Here is a 20,420-nt window from a genome sequence, read left to right as displayed (position 1 = left end):
TGAGGGTAGGAGTTGAAACAGTTTGTGTCCAGGATGTGAGGGGTCAGTAAATATTTTCCCCTCCCTCTTTTTGACTCGTGCAGTATACAGGTCCTCAATGGAAGGCAGGTTGGCAGCAATTGTTTTTTCTGCAGTTCTGATTGAAGTCTGTGTCGGTCCTGTTGGGTTGCAGCACCAAACCAGACAGTTATAGAGGTGCAGATGACAGACTCAATGATTCCTCTGTAGAAATGAGTGCTGTTGAGCTGGACATGCCCACCCCGATCATGCCTGCCTGCCCCCCCAAGTCAAACACGATCCTGATGCGGCCCTCAATGAAATCGCATTTGACATCCCTAGTCTATTGTAATCACTTTTCATCGGGACATTTTATTACCCTAACCCAGGGGTCAGCAACCTTTAACATCTCAAAGAGTTCTTTTCCCACAGAAAAGAAAACACCAGGAGCCACAAAACCCTTTTGACATCTAAAATGAAGATAACACTGCATATATCTTAGTGTGTTGCATTTATGAAATCAATGACCGGCTACAGAAGAAACACATTTTTATTTCGGCATGCAACAAACATTTTTTGAACTCCCTCCAAAAAAGATGAGTCGAATATCTCAATAAATCATGTGCTGGTGATGTCGCACATTAGTGGATGCAAATTTTGAGTGATGGAGCCGGAGCAGAGGGATAAAAGAGCCACATACAGCTCCAGAGCTGTGGGTTGGAGACACCTGCCCTAATCTGATAGGCCCATATTGTGTAGATTTAGATCTTTGAGGTGGATCCCCTGTAGATTGGAGCTAACTCTGCTAGAATACCCGCCAAGCCACCTGTATAATTATCACACTATACAGTTGTTTTTTTCTTGTTGTTTTTCTCTTTCCATTATCTAATTTTTTGGAGTATGATATTATCCAAAGAAAACATCCTATTCAATTTTAGAATCCAATTCTATGCAAGCTTACTGAGAATAATTCCTTACTGAAATTTATTTTTGAAAAGATATATGTAAACACAAACCAGGGACTTCAGTTGGAGGGCAGGTCAAAAAAGTCAAGATAGAAGTTGTGATTGTGCAAGTAATGGTTTTTTATCTGTGTTGCATGCAAGACTGTGTGGTCGTATCTGTAGTTTGACTTTTTAAAATGTCCCCTAAAGGTCCCTCTAGTACAGATTTCTTTTTCTGCATATTGACAATAAACACTGCTCTGGAGCTAGATAACATAATAAATCTAACAATTTAGTAAACAAAATATGGGGAACATGGATAAGATGGAATACGTTCCTTTAATTGGCTTAACATGCTATGGGAATACAACCATAATCATAATTTCTTCCACTGATTTCCTTAGTGACTAACTTCTAGGAATCTTCTACTGACTTGAAGCAGCAAAAGAAAGACTGGGTTTGATGTACTGATTAATTCCAGTTCTAATTCCCTGATCTTTAATTATCTCCTGTTGGAGCTGGAAAAAAGAAATTCAAAATAAGGTTTTACTGAAGAATTCATTTGGATTGGGGCACTGAATAAAAGCCTAATTTCTTGGCTGATTGCATCTTTCAGGGAAAAATCCTACAGATGAGTACTTGGAAGGAATGATGAATGAAGCACCTGGACCCATCAATTTCACTATGTTCCTTACTATGTTTGGGGAGAAGCTGAATGGCACAGATCCAGAAGATGTCATTCGAAATGCTTTTGCCTGCTTTGATGAGGAAGCCACAGGTATTACCAGAACTGTAATGCAGAAAGGGGATTTCCTGAGAAATGATCTGTGAGAGCTTGCAGCAACAGACAGATCCAACAGTATAGACTCACTTGGATGTATTATGAACCATCTACAGTGTCTGGGGTTAGGTTTTGTGGAATTTCTTTGAGACACCCAAAGCAAAACAAACCCCTTTCATAATACTAAATTACCATATTTTTCGGAGTATAAGATGCAGAGGAGTATAAGACACATCTTAGTTTTGGGGGAGGAAAAAAGGGGAAAAATCTACCTACCAGGTATTTGTCTACCAGCTATTCCTCTTTAGTCTGGTCAGCTTCAGCACATTATTTTATCCGCTGGTTAGGGATGAAAACAATTTTTTTCAGAGGGAATGGCAATGAAAACAAGCCTAAGACCCAGGAAATGTTGGGGGGGAAGCTTCAAAAAAGCTACATTTGAAGTATAAAACTCATCCAAATTTTCAGCCACTTTTGGAGGGGAAGATGCACCTTATTCTCAGAAAAATATGGTAAATCAATCTTACTCCTAAGAGATATCTTTGTACTGGAATGCATTAAAGTTGCACATTATAAGCCTAGGCTGCATGTAATTTCTTCCCATAAAAGTCTTGTATGCAGCCTCAAATGTTTCTTCTAAACTATTATTTTTAATGTGATAAGATGAGACATTTATTGAATGCACAGGAAGCAAATTATTTCATTTTAATTAAGTCTCAGGTTTGGGGCATTGATCATTTTAGGGGGTGTCATCTATGGCAGTGTTTCCCAACCTTGGCAACTTGAAGATATCTGGACTTCAACTCCCAGAATTCCCCAGCCAGCGAATGCTGGCTGGGGAATTCAGGGAGTTGAAGTCCAGATATCTCCAAGTTGCCACGGTTGGGAAACATTGATCTATGGCATAATACCAAGACAATCCCCATTTTGATAAAAGTTTCACATCCCTGAAAGGAACAGCAGTTCCTGCTAGAGAAAAAAATGTTTGGATTAAATAATGTAAATCCTTTTTTTAAAATAGCAATGATTTAGGAAAGTCACATTTCATTTCAGAAGTTCACTGGAACAGTGATGGCAAACCTTTTTTCCCCCGTGTGCCAAAAGACCGCACGCATATGCTACTGCGCATGTGTGAGTGCCCACACCCATAATTCAATGCCTGGGGAGGACAAAAACAGCCCCTCCACCCCCCGGAGGCCATCTGAAGGCCGGAAACAGTCTCCTTCCCAACTTCTGGTGGGCCCAGTAGGCTCGTGTTTTGCCCTATCCAGGCTCCAAAGGCTTCCCTGGAGCCGATGGAGGGTAAAAACGCCCTCCCCCATCCCTCCGGAGACTCTCTGGAAGCCAAAAACACCCTTCCAGAACTGCTGTGTGAGGCAAAAAATCAGCTGGCCAGCACACACATACATATTGGAACTGAGCTAAGGCAATGGCTTGCATGCCAGCAGATATGGCTCTGCGTACCACCTGTGGCACCCATACCATAGGTTCGCCATCACTGCACTGGAACATGAAACAAAAGCCAGTGCAAACTTCTTAATCACCTGTTGGCCATCTTACCATATCTCGTGGAGGGCAGTATCTTTCTTCTTTTAGTGGACACATCTCAGTCCTTCTTTTCCCTCTTCATCTCTAATGCAGGCTTCATTCATGAAGATCACCTGCGTGAACTGCTTACCACCATGGGTGATCGTTTTACGGATGAGGAAGTAGATGAGATGTATCGAGAAGCTCCAATTGACAAGAAAGGCAACTTTAACTATGTGGAGTTCACCCGCATCCTGAAGCATGGAGCCAGAGACAAAGATGACTAAGAGAAATTTCAACTTCCTGTTATCCTTGTTTGTCCCAGTCCTCTTGTTCTTCTTTGAGATACTTTGATGTCCTGGGTCAAGTAACAGAATGGGTTACACTCTGAAATATTTCAGAGAACTATTCCTATTCTTAATGAAGAATAAGCTTTTGCATGTTTGTGTATGTTCACATGGATCAATGTTGACTCATTATTAAGCCATTTGTTGATTTGATAGGTCCCATGGAGTAAAATATTTGCAATATCCCATTATAAACAAATTTCCAGATATTTTTGATGCGGAATGAGAAGAAACATTGAGAGTGCATCTGATATTATTTCATACACCATTAGCATTGGTGGTCTTTTAAAAATAGAAATATGTTTTCAGTCCACATATACAGTTGTAATATGGCTTATGCTTGTAATGTGGCTCAGGCTTTTCAGCTTTTTCACCCAGTGAAGAAGGACTATTCCCATTTTAAAGTTGAGTTGAGGTGGGAGTTGAAATGTATAGTATATATAGCCTGGGCTACCCTTTCACTCTTCAGGTGGGAGAATGGAATCGGGGGACCCAAATCCTGCCTCAAACTTTTACATAGTGGAACAAGTTGGCTTTCACCTTCACTGCTTAAATTGAGTGAACCCATGAAAACATCACTGGATACCAGATTAGCTGATATCTCACTGCCTCATGAGAATCACGCCCATATTATAGTAAAGGTGTTTTCCTCACAAAACACATTTGACACCCTTGCAAAGATTTTTTTCAAATTTCTCCATTGCTCTTGACCCAGACACATAATATATCAACTAATGCACTGATAAAGAAGCAAGTTGGTTGGTCCACCAAAGCTGAAATTATCTCTCACATAAATCCCACTTTGGACTCTGATCTAACATATTGTTTTTGTGGAGGTTGACTGACAAATTAAAGAGTAAAAAACACAAAAAATAAACCACTTTTCCAAATCTGTTTTAATTTCTTTTTCCTTCTCTTTCTACTAAAATGCCTGGTTTGAATAATTCAATATTTTTTTAAACAAATACACCTGGAATATTGCAGAAGCCCTTCAATTATCCTTACTGGTTTCCAATTAATGACAGAGGTGGCTGCGCTGTCATTGTCTGAGTAAGGATTTTGAGGTTTGACTAACAACAAAAGTAAATGTATTCCTCTCCATGTTTCCTTCTTCATTACATAATGGATATTTATTATTGTGACAAGTATCATAAAACATTTTCCCCATCAAGGTTTTTTTTGGGCATTTCTTGATATCATTATTAAAAGATTTAAATAGAGTCCACAATCTTCTAATTTTCCACTTATACCCCGCAAAGCATTTGTGTGACTCCCCAGAGACCTCTAGAAACCATCCAAAAATTGCCACCTAAGTTTACAAACATCAAAAGAACATTTTTGAATTCATTAAGAATAATTATTGTTTATTTTAATTAAATATTTATATTTATTTAGGTTTTTCCCTGATCACACATTTACGAGAATTTTGATCTTTAGCTCTCCCTATAAAAACTGTCAAATATGGCCCTTATTCTTGAAAAGACAAATGCCCATGTTCTAAATGTTTTATATATCTTAAAGTTCAAAACAGTAGAAACTTTCATAATGTCTTTAAATGTTTTTTAAAAAAATTGGTTGCACATGTTATTTAAATTAGGACTAACCTGTCAATTCTATGTTATGGTTAGAAATTTAGAAATCAGTCAAATACTGTAGAACTTTTTCTGGAGCAAATGCTCATGTTTCTAATTTTAAAGGTATACTCAATAGCACTAACTTCATACCTAAGGTTGCTGCAATTAGAAATCAGAGCTCTTCAAACTTGGCAACTTTAAGAGTTGTGGTTTTCAAATCCCAGAATTCTCCAGCTGGCATAGCTGGCTGAAGAATTCTGGAAATTGAAGTCCACAAGTCTTAAAGTTGCCAAGTTTGGGGAGCCAAAGTTAGATTGTCAACTGTATGTATTCTCTGAATTGTCCTATCACTCTTAAGTTTAACATGCAAGTCTATCATATTCTTAAAAAATATTCTTCATATTTCCCTGATCCATAACCAACTGCTACATTGAGCAGAAGCCAAAAATAGAATCAGCAGTGAATTACCTACAAAATCTGAAGAAGACTGTTGTGGTCTATCACAGAGCTTGGATCGACACTTCTATTCAGCAGAGTGAGATGTTGAGACCTAGGCAAAGATTGAGAAGTGCATATGGTTTGGCATTCTGTACACTGCTTCACTTCCAGGTGGAATGCAATATAATGCAATGTAACTTCATTGCCCCAAGTGAAGTTACAATTCAACATTTACATATAAGTTAACTAGGCTTCATTTATCCTTCATTCATCTCTCTCTCTCTCTCTTCCTCCCTCCCCCTCTCCCCTCCCTCCCCATATCATTATGCCAAGTAATATTTCTTGTGTAAGGAAAGATCTTATTTTTAAAGGACTCTGTACCATATTTAGACTGAAAGTACAGCTCAGGTAGTTTTGTGCTTCAACCCTCCCTGTGGTTTGAGACTATGTTTGACTTAGCAGGATTGCCAAACCCTGCCATTATGGCTTCTTCAAATCCCATAGTTATAACCAATTAAACACAAGATCTGAACCCAAGAGATTCTAAACTGCTAGGAAATGTTATTCATTGTGGTTTCCACTTCACCTTTGTGGGAAAAGTGGAAGACCATTGTTATTGTATAACACTTGCTTTTTCAACAGTATATTTTGGGTAGCAAATATATATTGACTTAGAAGTAAGCTGTCCTGAATTCACCATGCTTGTTCTTATGGAAGAGTCCAGAGGATTGCAACAATGGAATCCTATGTGCACCCACTCAAAAATAAACTCCATTAAGTTCAATGGGCAGTGTATAATACATGAATTTAGTTTCTTGAATTTTCCGATAAGAAATGAATTACAGTAATCCTCTGAAAGGATCATGATAAATAAGTCACCCTGACCTGATACCGGCAGATGTCTTGGGACTATAACTGGCCATCATGGAGAAGGATGTGTTAGATATTGACCTAGAATAAAGGAGTAATATAGAATTCTTTATTGGTCAAATGTGATTGAATACATAGAATTTGTCTCTGGTGCATAAGCTCTCAGTGTACATACAAGCAACAAGTGATACATCATGACTATAACCATAAATACAATAATCATAAATCCAGCGGTGTGCTATGAGCCGGAACGCTAAACTGTGCTTGCCGCGGCAGCTCGTAAGTTTGATTTCACAGAAGTTTGATTTACTTGGGAGTTATATTGTGTGGTTTAAGTGTTCCCTTAATTTTTTTGAGCAGTGTATAATCACTAGTTTTGGGCTTGCTGTTTCTCTGGAACCTTACTCAGCATATGGTAAGCAAAAATAGGTAAGCAATTTCATGGCAATTCCAGAGCAGTAGGGAAAAGGGAATTTGCTAATTGTGCCTTCACTCATTTCCTGTGCCTTTTTACAACAGAATGGCAAGCAACCCAACAACTGCTATTTCCTCCTCCCTCTCCAAAGGTGTAACAATATACCTGTGGAATAATTTCAGAGTGATACGCAGCTGTAACAAAGAAATGGGCAGGCTCAATGTAAATTGGGATTTGCTGGTAACTCTTTCTGAAAGACTTTTAGTACATCAGCAAGGGTTTCTGATTGTGAGCTACATAACCAATAGCAAAATTCCTTGCCAACTTCAATCAGAAAAGAAGAAAGATAAAATCTAAGGGCCTAGGATCTTTTTCTGTGAGGCAGTTTTGTTACTAAAATATTTCTAAGCTAAGCATTTGCTCCACAGGCCAGATGGGCTCACATATTGTTTGGGATTTGTAAATCTAGATTAAGTAGTTGTAGTTTATACACTAGTTGTAGTTAAGAAGCCACAGTTTCATTGGGCATGAGTCCAGGGCCAAATATCTTCCTTAACTCTATACATACACACATATATATCCTTTGTTTTGGAACTTAAGAGTTTTAGTTAACAAACAATGATTTAGTTTTACTAGATAAATGGTCAAAGCAATGGAAACTGCAGTTTAATGTTTCCAAATTTAAAATAATGCACTTGGGGAAAAGGAATCCTCAGAGTATTGTATTGGCAGTTCTGTGTTAGCAAAAACTTCAGAAGAGAAGGATTTAGGGGTAGTGATTTCTGACAGTCTCAAAATGGGTGAACAGTGCAGTCAGGCGGTAGGGAAAGCAAGTAGGGTGCTTGGCTGCATAGCTAGAGGTATAACAAGCAGGAAGAGGGAGATTGTGATCCCCTTATATAGAGCGCTGGTGAGACCACATTTGGAATACTGTGTTCAGTTCTGGAGACCTCACCTACAAAAAGATATTGACAAAATTGAACGGGTCCAAAGACGGGCTACAAGAATGGTGGAAGGTCTTAAGCATAAAACTTATCAGGAAAGACTTAATGAACTCAATCTGTATAGTCTGGAGGACAGAAGGAAAAGGGGGGACATGATCGAAGCATTTAAATATATTAAAGGGTTAAATAAGGTCCAGGAGGGAAGTGTTTTTAATAGGAAAGTGAACACAAGAACAAGGGGACACAATCTGAAGTTAGTTGGGGGAAAGATCAAAAGCAACATGAGAAAATATTATTTTACTGAAGGAGTAGTAGATCCTTGGAACAAACTTCCAGCAGACGTGGTAGATAAATCCTCAGTAACTGAATTTAAACATGCCTGGGATAAACATATATCCATCCTAAGATAAAATATAGGAAATAGTATAAGGGCAGACTAGATGGACCATGAGGTCTTTTTCTGCCCTCAGACTTCTATGTTTCTATCCTCAAAGCCACATTTATGCATTGATTAAGCCACATGGCTAGGTCCTCCTCACCAACTGCCAGAGAGGCTAGATGGGTTCAGAAAACCCAGCTAACAAGGTAATCTCAGAAGCTGAAAGCTCTTTCAGAAGGCCTGAGGCTGATCCTAGGATTACTCTCTTGGAGAACCTTAGCCCGGAATGAGAGTTCTTCCTTTGAAGAGGACATTCTCTTCACTGATTTGTTTATCAAGGACCCCAGGGGAAACAATAGGTTGTGCCCAGGTGGCTTGACTCATCAGGCTGTGTAGTGAATGGAGAGAGGATTCTTTTGTTTTTTTAAACTGATATATTGGGTATGGGAGGAAACCAGGTCTTCTTCTTAAAGTCCTCATTGGATTAAGTTGGATTTCTAAACCTTGTTTCAGAGCTGTTGGGCTATTTGGCTAAGTTTAAAAACCCAACACATTTATACACCATAATGGTAACCCTGTTTCCAGGCTCAGCTGCTGTCTGGAAATAAACACTGAACACCGCTGATGGGCAGAGAAAAAGGGATACGTTCAAGAATTCTTCCCCTTTCAGAAATTTAAAGCAACAAACCTGGATTTACATCAGAGTTCAGCTGCAATTTGTTGACCATGAAGGGATAGAGACTGCAGTAATATCCGGATATCTGAAAATCAAGGCAAGTCACAATGTTTTCAAACTTGTTTTCTTTTGAAACTTTGAAATTTATATTGGCTTATAGAAAAACTCAGCAATTGGATTCTAACTCTAAAAGGAATAATGGTATTGTGTGGAGTAGATTTGTTTATTTGCAAAAAATGATTTTTTCCCCCCTAACCCACATATGAAAACGCTGTGTATTGTTTCTTTATGTAATTATATTTATGCTTCAATACTATCAATGCATCATTTGATATCTGGTTGAATACAAGTTTGAAATTTCATAAATTTAAAACTTATTTTCCTCATAATATCATGAAATAATATGATCAAGAAGAAACTCTATGTAGTCACTAGGAGTGGAGTCCTGTGAGACAGATCAGAAGTTGAAAAATGTGAAAAATAAGTAAAAAAATAGAAGGAAGACATAATTGTTCAATGCAGATGAATACTGTAATAAAAGAAATATTGCAAAGAGTTTTGTATAGATGAATTGGCTTTTATCTGAGTTCAGTTTGAATAGATAATTTGCTAAAGGAAGTTGTAGCAGCTGAAGTAAGATGTAAATGCACTTAAAAACTCTCATACAAAGTTTAACAAAAGAGTTAATCTTCAAATCCTCTGTCCTGAAGCAGGTGATGGGATTAGCACACAGTATTGAATTTGAAGCTAATTGAATTTAAATGAGTCTGCAGGGCAACATATTGAAATATTTTAAAATGACCACTGGGAGAAAACACTGAATTATTCTTATGTTATTGAAGTTCATGTTGGAATTTTCAGGTTGTGTAATGACAAGTTCCAAATTATGTCATTTGTAACACCTGGTTCACTTTATTATCTCAACTCCATAGCAGCCACAATTTAAGCCTTCAGTGAGACTGAAGCTCCTAAAATCCCTACTTAGCTATGGACATCTGCACTTCAGTACCCTAGGTAAGAACTGTGATTTAGTTTTTGAATGTCACTAAGACTAGTCTATATACCCGTTATCTCACTGTATTTATCAGTGGGCAAAATGGACAAACCAGTTAACCAACAAATGTCTATAAGTATATCCATCTGAGTCTGCGGAGAGGGGCGGCATACAAATCTAAGTAATAAAATGATAAATAAAATAAAATAAAATCTTCAACTTATTCTCCTGGATTACAACTCCCATTATCCAGCTGGGAATGGTGTACATTTTAGCCCAACAGCTCCTCAAATCAACAGATTGTTAGGCATGCAGACATTAGTTCTTAGTCATCATATAATTAATTGAACTTTGGCTGTCATGTAATTTCCATCATCTACACAGTTTATAATTTAGGAAAGAACTGAAGCAGGGATGAGCTTGCACCCATGTCAAAAATTGCAATCCCTATTCTCTTAAATAAGGGGGTCTGTTATCATTTTTAAAAATCTCTCTCCTGCCATAAAGTATGGGAAAGGGAGAGATGGCCTTTATCTGATGTCTGAATTAATCCCTTGAATTTAGATTATGAGATATCCAGGGTCTGAGTGGCCTCTCTTGTTTTGTTTAGAGTTATCGCTTGTGACTCAATATCATTTTGTCTATTCTAGCCTACCTATCTAGAATCTCCACAAAAAGTCTAGGCTGAAAGTGCTATCTAAGGAGCTGGAGAATACTCTGGCTATTAATCTCTGAAGATATCATGAAATGCTATAAAGTGCTACGTCTAGGGCAATTGTGGGCTGCTGCTACATCTAGGGCAAGGGTGGGCTGCTGCAGGGGTTCAAGAAAACCTCTAGCTAAGATTCTGTGCAGTTTAGAGAACCCCCAAATCCCACTCCTGGCTGGCCCCACCCAACCCTCCTCTCCCTGGAGTCTCCAAATAGCCCGTTTTTGGATGAAGGTAAGTACAGGATGTGCATGGAGACTCTGGGAGGGCGAAAAATGGGCCTAATGGAAGTTTGGGCCTGTTTCTGGCCTACAGAGGTCCTTCGGAGCCTAGAGAGGCCATTTTCGCCCACCCAGAGCCTCCGGTGTCTGGGGAGGGCAAAAATGTCCCACCGTGGTGCAGGAGGATGAGTAGGCCACATCTACCATGGCCCCCCAGCAGCCTAGCAGAGAACCCCTTGCTAAGATTTTTGAAGTCCACCCCTGGTGTAGGGTCTAGCTTCAGCAGCCACCACTAATATTTACCATTTATTAGTAAAACATGATTTCTTATTTGCCCTTATTATTTTAGCTGGTATTACTTAAAAGGCAACCAAGTACAATTGTCCAGCATCATTAACCACAAAGAAGCCATCAGCTGTATTGGAGGGGATAAAGGAGAAATAGGTACTGCTGTATACCCAAGATCAGTGTTTCTCAACCTTGGCAACTTTAAGTTGAGTGGACTCAGTAATGGGCTGCAGGGGCGGGTAGGGGGATGCATTGGGGGTAGTAAATTTATGCACTATTTATTGAATACTTAATAGTTTTTTATATATATATAAAAATTTTTATTGATTTTTTAAAAATGTGTGACAAACAAAAACAAACAACATTGAACATATATAGGAGCTACCATTGCTCCTCTAATTATAGAAGTCTTCTTAATACAGAAATAGGAAACTAATATCAATACAGAAAAGTAAAATTTATCAATGTAATATCTCTTTGTATACATACTAATATAAAAATCTAAACTTTCAAATATTTCCTGCTCATTATATAATTGTAGTTAAGATAATTAAACTTAATTAGTAAAAGTAAACTTATTCATCAAGTATCACTATATACTATATTTAACTATTCCATATTATATTTTATTATCTTTAATAATCCTTCTTTGCGTTCCACCATTTATAAACTTTTTCCCAAGTTTTATAGAATTCAGTTTCCACTTGGTTATTTAACCGTCTCGTCATCATATCCAATTGTGCACATTCCATAATCTTCCTAAAAACCTCTTCGTCTTTTGGAATTTCCTTTTCTTTTCATTTTTGAATAGTTTTTTTAATTGTCCCTCTAGTACCTCAGTATGATCCTTAATTACTGTTAAAATAGGAAATAAATAAATAGTATGTTTTTACCCATAAACCCTTTAATCATTTTAATCATTATCTAGAACTGAACTTTTATAGCAATTAAAAATTGAGCTACTTGCCTAATCTGTTATCATACCGAACCTTGTGGGTTCAGTACAGAACCTAAAAATGTTACCGTGCTCCTAAGCAAATAATGCTGTATCATTTGTCCTTTTTGTGGCTATTCAAATAGTGACTTAATCAACTGAAAAAGGGTCCAAACACCTATTTGAAAACTTATCTTGGTCAGTAAGTCACTCCCCACCCAGTCACATGACTTTTAAGCCACCCCGTCACATTGTCAAGCCATTCCCTCCTGGTCACATGGCCAGCAAGCCACTCCTACCCGGTCACATGACCACCAAGCCACACCTACAAAATATGCCATGCCCACAGTGTGGCAGTAAATATTTTGGCAGCCCATCATTGAATGGACCTCAACTCCCAGCATTCCCCAGCCAGTGCTGGCTGGGGAATGCTGGGAGTTGAAGTCCACTCATCTTAAAATTGCAACATTGAGAAGCACTGACCTAAATCCTTCAAGTGTGTCATTGAATTGTATTTTTTTAAGTGGTAGAAGGGAGGAATTATGAAATACACCAGGAATTTATTAACTGAGTTTAATTTAACTCAAATTGAAATTAGTTTTTTACTTCCCCCATTGTGTTATGTCTGCACCCTTTCTTTGAAGTGTAGCTTTTGACAGGCAGCTGAGGTCCAGGAGCAGCCCTTGGCAGAGAAAGGTTGATTAAATGTCAATTTCCTTCACTATTGGCTGCCAACTTGTTTCCAGTCTATTAATTGGAGTTGCTAATGTATTGTTTCTTATATTTGTCTATTAATTTCCTTTGAAAATGTGGAATAATTAAGGAATTTCTGCAAAATTTGAATCCCTTCTGTGTCAGCCCTTTGATCCCCCCCACCCTTTTTAACACTTCCTCTTATATCTGTAGCTCAGAGTCACTTATTAACTGGCGACCCTGCTATCTCTGTCACCCAATACCCGGTTAGTTACGAGAGGTCAGAAAGCAAACAGGAGATTTTTAGAGGCTGAGTTATCTACCAACTTGAGTGGAGACAAAAAGCAAATGAGCAAACACAACATGGCAATGGTGGAGAAACCAGATCAATATTCTCATATTGTCCTCTGACCAGCAAGCAGGGCAGGGCTTATAAAAAGCTCATTTTTTTTTCTATTTGCAGATATTTCTTTTGAATGATCAAAATTCACATGAAGGTAGATATATTGAGGAAATGCTAACCATTTTGTTATCTTTGAAAGAGCTTTCTTAAGTTAGGGGAATTAGCAGCACAACACAGCAGAAGTTCCAGAGTAAGATGCTTTTAGATAAGCACTCCTTTGGAACTTAACTTCTGACATCAGAATTATGATCCTCCAGCTCACAGTGGAAATGTTTCCCTCCTTTGTTGAACCAAAATAGGAAAACAAACCCTTTACTATATAGATTAGCTGCTCTTTTGTGTATGTGTGTCTGCAGATTTCTACAAATTCTGAAAGATTAAGAGGTGATAAACTAATTGGGCTAAGAAGCCCTGGAGTGAATTATCCAAGCTTATTGGTGAGCATAGAACTTACTGGAACAGTGTCTTAAAGCAGTGTTTCCCAACCTTGGCCACTTGAAGATATTTGGACTTCAAGTGGCCAAGGTTGGGAAACAATGTCTCAAAGAAGGCAAAAATGTGCAAAAAAAGGAAAGGAAATTTCTTTTCTTCTGGCCTTTTAAGGCTTAGGCTGCAGTTTTATACTCCACTCTTCTTTGCCTAACAACATTCAGATGTTCCCCAAGGTAGCTCTTCATTCTCTACATCAATGACCTTTGCGGTCTCATCACAAGTAACTGTGTTCTTTTTGCAGATGATGTAAAAGACTTCAACACCACTAAAAACACAACTACTCTACAAAAAGACCTAGACTCAGTTTCTGACTGATCCAATACACAGCAACTTCAAATCTCAACCAGCAAATGCTCTGTCCTACACATTGGCAAAAAGAATCAGAACTTCAAATACAAACTGAATAAACAAATTATCACAGATAATCCCCTAGGTCAAGGACTTTGGAATACTAATAACTAAAGATCTAAGTGCCAAAGCCCACTACAACAACATCGCCAAGGAGGTCTCAAGAGTTGTTAATCTAATCCTACGTAGCTTCTGCTCTGGAAATCTCACACTACTTACCAGAGCTTAGAAAACTTTCGCCAGACCCATCCTAGATTACAGCTCATCTGTTTGGAACCCATACCACCTTTCTGACATTAACACCCTCGAAAATGTCCAAACATACTTCACCAGAAGAGCCCTTCACTCCTCTACCCGAAACAGAATTCCCTATGAAACTAGATTTACAATCCTGGGTCTTGAAAGCTTAGAACTACGACGCCTTAAACATGATCTACGTATTGCCCACAAGATCATATGCTGCAATGTCCTGCCTATCAAAGACTACTTCAGCTTCAACCACAACAACACAACAGCACACAACAGATTCAAGCTTAATATTAACCACTCCAAACTTGACTGTAAAAAATATGACTTTAGTAATCGAGTTGTTGAAGCGTGGAACTCATTACCGGAATCCGTAGTATCATCCCCTAACCCCCAACATTTTCCCCTTAGACTATCCATGGTTGACCTCTCCAGATTCCTAAGAGGTCAGTAAGGGGTGTACATAAGCACACTAGAGTGCCTTCCGTCCCCTGACCTATAGTCTTTTCTATATCTCGTATTTCTTCTCTACTGTATCCTCTATAACATTCATTGTGTATTATTGTGTATTGGACAAAATAAATAAATAAAATAAAAATAAACATGTAAGAGGCATCAGATTGAAGAAAATTGCCCCACACATTTATTTATTTATTAGATTTGTATGCCGCCCCTCTCCGTAGACTCGGGGCGGCTCACAACAACAATAAAACAATTCAAGACAAATCTAATAATTGAAAAACATTTTTTAAAAAACCTGTTATTAAAGCAGACATACACACAAACATACCATACATGAATTGTATAGGCCCGGGGGAGATGTCTCAATTCCCCCATGCCTGACGGCAGAGGTGGGTTTTAAGGAGTTTACAAAAGGCAAGGAGGGTGGGGGCAGTTCTAATCTCAGGGGGGAGCTGACTCCAGAGGGTCGGGGCCGCCACAGAGAAGGCTCTTCCCCTGGGACCCACCAGACGACATTGTTTAGTTGACGGGACCCGGAGAAGGCCCACTCTGTGGGACCTAATCGGTTGTTGGGATTCGTGCAGCAGAAAGCGGTCCCGGAGATATTCTGGTCCCATGCCACATTTATGAAGCCCCAACAAAATGAATAAAAGTTCTGAAAAGACATGGAAAAAGCACTGTAGTATACATGGTCAGTAAATAACATGGCCAACTCTCAGTCAAGATGCCTAAATAATTTTGTGTATGCCATCAATGCATATATTTATGGACAAATAATTATAACATTTCCTATAGAAACCTCTGAGTTTTATTTTATTGGGGGTGTTTCCTGGAAACCTGACACTATTTATTCTGGCTTATAATGGTGGGAGTTAGCATTCTAAACTGGGCATAGTTAACATCTCCCATGTTAGGTGGAAAATGTACTAAATAGTGGGAAACTCAGTTCTCCTTAAGCAGTTTTTCTAGTTATTAGATATTTCAAACAATGCCCTCCTCATCATTTTCAGCACAATTCATAAGGAAAAGCATCATCCCCCACCCTTTTTTTTTCAAATGTTGGAAGTCAGATACTCCCTTGTTTTAACGTTAAAAGGGCAATGAATATGTGTATAAATTTTTTATTTTCAATGTTAATGGCATCCTCTCCAACACTTGGAATTTTAAGACAAATGCTCCAAGGAAGAGTTGCAGATTTGCAAAGCATTTCTATAGCCCAAGAAAATTTCTTTTGTAGGGGATGAATTGGTAGGTAATCATATCTTTAGTAAAGTTCCTGGAGTTGTATCATTAGCAACTGAATAAGTGTGTTTAGATGTGTTACAATTAGCTTTAACAATCTTGCTGTAAGTGTGATGTGTGTGTATGTGTTGCTGTCATGAAATCTGAGATGTCCTGAGGAGTATACAAAAGGTAGCAAATTGAAACAAATCCATCTTGGGTTGAAGGGACATCTCATTGAGAATTTCCTTCTCTTTCATTGGCAAGGCTACTATTATTGATTGATTGATTGATTGATTTTGTCCAATACACAATGAGGGTTCTAGTGGGTATACACATAGTAAAATACATAATGAAGGTTATAGAGGATATACTCATAGTAAAATGTATCTAAGAAAGAAGATATAGGAATAAAACATATCAATGGAAGAATAGAAGAAGAGATATAGGAATAGAAGAAAGGTATAGGAGATATAGGAGAGCAATAGGACAGGGGACGGAAGGTACTCTAGTGCACTTGTACTCGCCCCTTACTGACCTCTTAGAAATCTGGATAGGTCAATGGTGGATAATCTAAGGGTAAAATGTTGGGGGTTTGGGGATGACACTATGGAGTCCGGTAATGAGTTCCATGCTTCGACAACTCCGTTACTGAAGTCATATTTTTTACAGTCATGTTTGGAGCGGTTAATATTAAGTTTAAATCTGTTGTGTGCTCTTGTGTTGTTGTGGTTGAAGCTGAAGTAGTCGCCGACAGGCAGGATGTTGCAGCACATGATCTTGTGGGCAATACTTAGATAATGTTACATCAACTAGCTGCCTTGAAAGTCTTCAAATTTGCAACTAGCATTGAGGGGACCAAAAGGAGAATTAGGATCCTTCTACATTTCCTTTGTGCCATTCTAGAATATTGTTACACTGCATGTATTAAGAAATTACTTATGTTTTAATGCTGTTTTTGTCGCAGTAGACATGCATCATTACTCCTAGTCTTTTTTCTTCCTCTATTTTTCTGGGGTGCTTCTGAATAAACATAAATATTAGAATAAATTAGAATAATTTTTATTGCCATCACATGGTGTTTTCATCACATTTCCATCATGTTTTTTCCATTTGTGGAGCTGGGGTGGGTGTGGTCTGCACATGGGCTGAGAAAGAAAGTGATCTAAAGTCAACTAGCCCAGGGGTAGGCAAAGTTGGCTCTTCTATGACTTGTGGACTTCAACTCCCAGAATTCCTGAGCCAATCATGTATCAGGAATTCTGGGAGTTGAAGTCCATATGTCCTAAAAGAGCCAGCTTCACCTACCCTTGACCTAGCCTAAGGCAGCACTAGAACTCACAATGTCCTGGTTTCTAGGCCAGAGCTTATTTTTAGCTAGAAGCAAGAACTCTCACAACAAAGAGGAAGAATAGAAAAGTGGGTTAACAGTGTCAGGACTGAAATTCCTAGGCCTACAATCCACTCTGGATTGATCTGGTTAAATTCAATGAAACCGATTAAATTTAAATAACTTTTTACAATCACTCTTTTCTCCTCAAAAAGAAGACCCTCTTCCCTCCCACCCCCTGTATCACTGAAAATAGATCAGCTCCTTCAGTGATAAAAAAAAAGATGTGCAACTTGGCTCAGTGAAAAGAAGCTTAGATAGGGTTGTGGCCCCTTTCAGCACAATGGGGCTTCTTGAGGGAGCTCTGAGGGAGCTCAAGCAATCTCATTGTACGTATGTTGTGCAGTGACAATAAAGATTTGAATTGAATTGATTTGAATCAGGCTACTTCCCAAGGCCTCCGAAGTACCATCACAGTTGTTTCTAATTAGTAATCTTCAGCTGGAAGCTCTTGAGTCTGTTTAGATCATTGGTTGCTGAAAGGATGAATCTATTTCACCTTCACTGGGCCTTATCTATACCACTCAGATCTGGTTTTCCTATTAAAATGATGGGAAGAGCATAAGAAAGAGTGTGTATGTGTATGTCTCCTTAACTAGATGTCTTCTCTTTCAAGTCTTTCCTCTACTTGAGCTAATTATGTACCATCCTCCCTCTAGTTTTGCCTAGATTTATCAGCTTGCACAATGGAGTTAATTAACTCAGTTCACACACCCCAGGAGGATGAAGGCAGAATCTAATCCATGTCCTTGGCTAGCCAATGTCTTTCCCCAAAAATAATTACAAGTCAGGAGGAGCCAAGATTTAAGAATTGTATTTTCAACTGCTGTTTTCCCTGCCCCTCCCCCCATGGCTTGATTCTTCTCAGAACTTATATCAGCAAGTAAGTGTTATTGAGATTACATACAGGATGGTAACAAGGCCCTTAAGTTCTGTTGGATTCCTTATGATTATACAATTGTATGTACTTTTCTTGGCAACAGTACAAAAATGGTTTGCAGTGTCTCTCTGGAATATTTCTTTGACTTCTCAGAAGGAGGACATTTTCCAAGGGTCTCCCAACTAAATGATAACCAGTCCAACCCTGCTCATATGTTCATACCAAAGGAGAGCAAGATTGGACAATATGAGTCCATGACCCACATGGTGTACATTTATTTCATTGCAGTACGTATGTGTGTGTGTATGTAGATTTGTATGCAGCCTAACTCCCAAAGAACTCTTAAATTCTTTAAGAATTTAAATTCTTAATTTAAGAATTAATCTATTGATATTTATAAAAATGATGTCACCTTAATAGCCAAATCTTTTTTGTTTCTCCTTTAAATTAGCTATTTTTTATATTAGAATTAGAAACCTTTTAACAAATAATTTTTGTTTAAAGTTTTTATGTGTTAAAAGGTTTCTTTGTTTCTTTTCTGGGGAAGATACTTGTCTTTTTTTCTTTGGTTTTCATTTTTCCTCCATAGGTAATTTAACATCTTTTCTTCTTAAAAAAAATCATTTCCTCTCTTCACTGTATAATATTTTATATAATTGTTTATGGTTGTACTTCAAAAAATATAGTCTTTTATAGTTATATGGCTATTTACTTTCTAAAAGTAATTAAGATTTTAAAGAAAATGTTAATTGTACATGTGTATATACTGTACACACATATACACACACACATATACAGGGATGTTTTTTTTTACTTCCAATCTGTAGGGGTGGCTTATTTTGTGGATGTGGCTTGATGGTCATGAGACTGGGTGGGAGTGTTTTGGCAGTCATGTGACTGGGTGGGAGTGACTTCATGGTCATGTTACTGGGTGTGAGAGTGGTTTGGCAGTCATGTGATTGGGTGGGAGTAACTTTGCAGTCATATGACGGGGTTGCTGGGTGGTCATGTGACTAGGTGGGCGTAGCCAACTTGATGTCACTCATGTCAAGTGTTAGGATGCCTGGCCTCTCCTTGCTTCAAAGGCCTCAATGAGATATAATTTCCCTGTCTATTTACTACTACTGAATATCCAAAATATACTATTTAATCCTGTGTATACATATTACACATATGGCATATATCTTGTAAAAGATACATTACCTCAGTGAAGGGCTACCAAAGTTTTTACTACCACACTGTGGTAGTAAATGCTCTGCATTTTCTTTCAACATCTTTCAGTGCAAATTGAGTGCTCTGGGGTGGAGCCCCATTTTCGCTACCCCATTGCGTCCCCACCCATCCGGGCAGTAGCCCACCCCTGCATTACCTACTATATATACTTTATGTGTATGTACACACACACAGACACAGCTCTTCTAAAACTACTCATTCAACCTCACTTACTGTTTATAAGCCATAATGCAATGAAGTCAGGTTCATAGATAATTTTGTTACAATAGCATGCATTTGTGTTTTGATTTTGGGTAAATGTCTGAATTCAGTGACTATTCATCATCTAACCTCCATGATTCATTACAATTTATTCACACATAGTTAAATCAGAACAAGATTCAATGAACAGCCCTTGAAGTAATCTAGTCAATAAATTAGATTTTTGTTAAATCTGTTAAAATTGAAAATGACAAAAGCTTGCTTCTTAATACCTTGATTATTTGTCTTGATTTTATGGGATTGTGAAAGAATTTAATACTCCTTATTACAGATTTCAGGTAGTTTAACAAAGACTGTTCAAAATGCATTTAGTTAAAGTATTCTTTAAAATATTTGTGAGGAAAACAAGTGTCTTTAAAGCATGTTTTAGTAGCATCCTCGCTTAGTAGTGAAATTAAACAAAACTTTGTTTTTCAAATTACTGTATATTGAAAAAGCTTACTGTAGTTTTTAAAAAAATAGAAATCAGTGAATAGTTCAATTGTAGATAAAGTTGTTACTTTTTTATGGATAAATGGAAACATGCTTGCTTATTTTTTTCCTATTATAAAAAAAATACGTCTACAGGCTTTCAGTCAAAATGAAGAATAACTGATTTTTTTTAAAAAAAAGAAGAAGTAATCCTGTACATATTTCAGTCAACATCCTGTTCTCTGCCCTTAAGGATATTCTGGATATATTTACACAACATGCTAAGCCAAAACCAAAAACCTCACATTATAATGCTTTGTGATGTGTTAACTCATCTGATTA

The 20,420-nt window shown here is 37.9% G+C and overlaps 2 protein-coding genes across 3 annotated transcripts in view; both read left to right on the top strand.

Moving 5' to 3' along the window:
- The window catches only part of MYL9 (myosin light chain 9), a 29,599-nt gene extending 25,113 nt beyond the window's left edge, over positions 1-4,486 (top strand). The window contains exons 3-4 of the mRNA XM_070744846.1: positions 1,558-1,719; positions 3,364-4,486. Coding sequence (XP_070600947.1) covers positions 1,558-1,719; positions 3,364-3,536 — 335 coding nt within the window. The 3' untranslated portion in view covers positions 3,537-4,486. The remainder of the gene's footprint in view (positions 1-1,557; positions 1,720-3,363) is intronic.
- A 4,018-nt stretch (positions 4,487-8,504) lies between these two features.
- The window catches only part of TGIF2 (TGFB induced factor homeobox 2), a 48,286-nt gene continuing 36,370 nt past the window's right edge, over positions 8,505-20,420 (top strand). Inside the window, exon 1 of one of the 2 annotated variants that reach the window (XM_070744841.1) lies at positions 8,505-8,989. The gene's annotated coding sequence lies outside the window, so the exon portion shown is untranslated. Of the gene's footprint in view, positions 8,990-9,832; positions 9,907-20,420 lie in introns of those variants that run through there. The other variant, XM_070744843.1, reaches the window with a different exon arrangement.

Source organism: Erythrolamprus reginae, chromosome 3, assembly GCF_031021105.1.
Source record: "Erythrolamprus reginae isolate rEryReg1 chromosome 3, rEryReg1.hap1, whole genome shotgun sequence".
Taxonomy (NCBI): Eukaryota; Metazoa; Chordata; class Lepidosauria; order Squamata; family Dipsadidae; genus Erythrolamprus; species Erythrolamprus reginae.
This window is presented reverse-complemented; position numbering and strand designations above follow the sequence as displayed.